This window comes from Fopius arisanus, unplaced genomic scaffold (genome assembly GCF_000806365.1).
Source record: "Fopius arisanus strain USDA-PBARC FA_bdor unplaced genomic scaffold, ASM80636v1 scaffold00080, whole genome shotgun sequence".
In the NCBI taxonomy this organism is placed as follows: Eukaryota; Metazoa; Arthropoda; class Insecta; order Hymenoptera; family Braconidae; genus Fopius; species Fopius arisanus.
Genome location: NW_011887819.1, coordinates 71,088 through 74,837, shown reverse-complemented (window position 1 = coordinate 74,837; position 3,750 = coordinate 71,088). Strand labels below are relative to the sequence as shown.

Genomic DNA, 3,750 nt, shown 5'->3' with positions numbered 1-3,750 from the left:
TACAGCTGTATTAATAGAGTGGGATAGAGCCAATTAGCCACAAAAAGGGGCAGAAAGGGCCGGACTATGAGATACGATAAAAGAATGATGCAGCGGTGTCAGTCGTTGAGGTAGTCAGAGAAGGGAAGTTGTGTCAACTCTTCTGTACTATCTTATCCTGCTCGAATATCAATAACTACTTGCAATAAATTCATTGTGAAATGTCAGACATTACTACGAGTATGATCTCATTGGAAGAATAATAGAATGAGCTTGAATGCGGATTAAATAATCAACATGATACTTAATTAGTAGCTAGTTTTGGATTTAACTAACTATACAGGATTGAACACTTACTGATATTTTCATTTTAGGTGCAGAAAATTACCAAAAGCTATGTATGAATGGCCTGCTTACATCGATTTGAAAGAGAAAATCGACGATTTCAACGAAATTTGTCCATTATTGGTACTAATGGCTAATAAAGCAATGAAAGATCATCATTGGGATCGACTTTCAAAATTGTGCAATCATTTTTTTGACGTCGAGTCCGAGAACTTTACATTAGCTCATGTGATAGAAGCTCCATTGCTCAAATATAAAGAAGACATTGAAGATATTTGTATAAGTGCTGTTAAAGAAAAGGATATCGAAAGCAAATTAAAGCAAGTGATCGCTGATTGGGCAAATGTAGATTTGAACTTCGCCCATTTCAAACAACGGGGAGAGCTCTTACTCAAGGGGGTAGAAACTGCGCAAATAATATCACAATTAGAAGACAGCTTGATGATTATTGGTTCTTTGTTGGCTAATCGGTTAGACATACTGAATAATAAATATCACTTTACACTTAAAAATGATATGCGATATGCAAAAATGTATATTTTTCAAAAGCGGAATAATATTCCTCGATTCAGTATGTATATTCTTCAAATGGCTTTGCAGTTGGTACATGAATAAATTGATTCTTTGGACGATAATGAAAATTGATTAGTGACTCGAGAAAAAAAGGTGAAGGGAAAGGAAAAACTGATACAATTATCCTCTGGGAAAGTGTAGGTCTGGGATTTTACAAACCTTTATTTCGTGTAATACAAAGATTCTTCAAAGTAAAGACCGTCAGAAGTCTCTAAACCACTGTCAAGATTTCAAGCGACGACTAGTAGCAGTAATAATGTCCAAATTCCGGAAGAATATTCTCAAATTAGTTGCCTCTCAATCCCTACTAATAATTTGCAAAGTATCACATTGTTTAGTAAAAATGGGTTTAGTAATTGAATTCAAATATGACTCGTCGCTCGTTCTACTACGATGATTCTGGTGGTGCGGAGCCTACTTGGGCTAATTATACGTTATCTTCATAGCTTCATCGACTGCTTCGTGGATTTCTTTCCGGAACATCTAACATGGCCTAGCCTGAATTTATTCCCCCTACCATTTGTGTCTGGATGCTGTAACTCCGCTCGATCTACCTCTAGTGAGTCCAAAACGACAACCAGTGCGTCTGTAGCGATTGTTTTCATGACCACGGCAAAGTTCTTAGGAAATTAACCTAAAAGAAATTGGTCGAGTTCGAAAATCTCGGTTCATTCCATAATTCTTTAGGAACCGATATTACGCTTTAGATTTGCCGAACTGGCGTATAATTTTCCGTGATTTTTATTGCTGTCTATACATAAAAAATAGTAGTCTTGTAATGAAATTTGCGAATCTCCGATGACATTATTGGAATATAGAGTGGCGACATTGAACAAGAAGATGTTATCCCATTAAACATTTTCTACCTATTTTGTTTATTTATTATATTATTATATTTTATTATTATGTTTTCTTTTCGAAATTTACTCTTGCGCACCACTATATAGAAAATGTGTTAGCATCTTGGATTACCGTTAGACTTGTTAAAGAGTATGCACCTATCAAGTTTTATCTCGATATAATTCATTGTTATTCAGAAATAAAATTCGGAGAAAATAATACGGTTTGTTCGTAGAAAATAATATGTAGAAAGTAATACGTTTTTATTTTACCTCTATTTTCTAGGAGACATAATAAATTATGAGCTCTACAGGTTAGTTTCAATAAACTTGATGGCTACAACAGCGCTTTTTGTCTTTCCTTTTCTTTCCCGTTTTCTCTTCTCTTCGAGTCACCACTTCAAAGCACCTGATCATACAAGAGTTAATTTATGTTCATGTGTGGTCACTGAAAGGCATCTAAAAAGAATATATTTTGGATTGCGAAATATTATACCGAAATTAAGAATAAAATATCCCGGTTTACGGACTGTGGATATTCTTGATTAAGCAATTTTATAGAAGCCTGTTGAAAAGATTTTTTCAATTTTTGATGTTTCTATTTTCATTGCCTTTGCCATATACGTTAAAAGAAATATGCTTGGACTCTTACATTATTGAGTACTTCTTAATAGTACTTGAAGCTTTCATATTACTATATGAGAGAAAATAAGCAGAAGGGAATGCGAATCAAAATAGAGAGGATTTTTTGAGGGCAGGCATGGGCAGCTTCAGGTACCTAGGAAAAACTTCATAGAATTGTTTCTAATATTAGCAATTTTATGAAGTTTATGATCATGGAATTATAAAGGTCCTATTAGGATCATAGTGCGGAGCAGTAATTCGCGTCCGAGTCACTGCAGCTTAAAACGTTTCTTGATTAGTGCATAACAGGATGAAGTGGACACAAAGAGCAGCGCCAATCATTAATAAATTATGGATCTAAAGACTTACATTTTATCCGCAATTTTTAGCGCCGATTTTTCTGGGGCGTAACGGGTTCGAATCTAAGTTTAGAATATCCATTTTTTCAGTAAATTTTTTTTGTAAAATCTGTGACCGCGGGTGAGAAAAATAATATTAAATTCATTCCTCCCAAGACATGGTGACTCCGGTGGTTAAATTATTGGGGGGGAAATACTCAGTAACTTTAAGGCAGGGCCTCAGATAGAAAAACAACCATTTGACCGATTGTTGCGGAGACCGCAGTTTACTGCGATGAAATTTTTCTATATCTGAAAAGTTGGTATAACAACAAAAAAAAGGGAGCTTAAGAAAAACCGCACATAATAGTGAGGAATGTCGGTATGTCCAGCCTAAATATCGATTATGCGAGGTAACCACAATAAAAGGTATTACCCGGCAGATAATCGAGTGGCCGCCATTATGGCCTGAGAGGTGTTAAGGTTGTTGTCGTGTAAACCCGTTTTTCGACAGATTTTTTTAAAATTTTTGCTATAGATAGCTCTTAAAATTCCCTCCAAAATGAGCACAACAAAAAACTAATCGTCAGTTTCTGAGCTGAGATATGATTTTTAGAATTAACATGGGTTCAAATGCATTTCACGGTTTTTATTTAAAAAAAAAAACCACTCCACATTTTTTGATGAAATTAACACAGAACGTAGAAATAGTGACTACCAATATACTGAAAAAAAAGAAAGTGATCGTCACTTTCGTAGTAGAGCAATAAATTTTCAAAGTAGCATTATTTCTCCCAGTGGGCGGAGCACATGGGTTTGTTGCGCGCGACGCGACAACGCTTTTTGCTCGAGTGGCGCGAATCAATTTGGAATAGTCAATGACGAATTAAAGGGACGATTCATAAATAAAATAAATACATTGAGTGAGAAAGAGAGGGACATGAAAAAAGAGACACGCTGCGTGCAGTTGCCACAATCGGCGCCATTTAGCGTTAGCTGTGCGTACATGTATCCATGCATGGTAGATTCTTGTGTGCGTGAGTCGAGTGGAA

At 35.7% G+C, this 3,750-nt stretch overlaps 1 protein-coding gene across 1 annotated transcript in view; it reads left to right on the top strand.

Annotated features, from left to right (window-relative positions):
* Positions 1-3,750, top strand: part of LOC105270192 (dynein heavy chain 8, axonemal-like) — a 33,911-nt gene that overhangs the window by 17,635 nt on the left and 12,526 nt on the right. Inside the window, exon 9 of the mRNA XM_011310977.1 lies at positions 354-794. Within this exon, the coding sequence (XP_011309279.1) occupies positions 354-794 (441 nt within the window). The remainder of the gene's footprint in view (positions 1-353; positions 795-3,750) is intronic.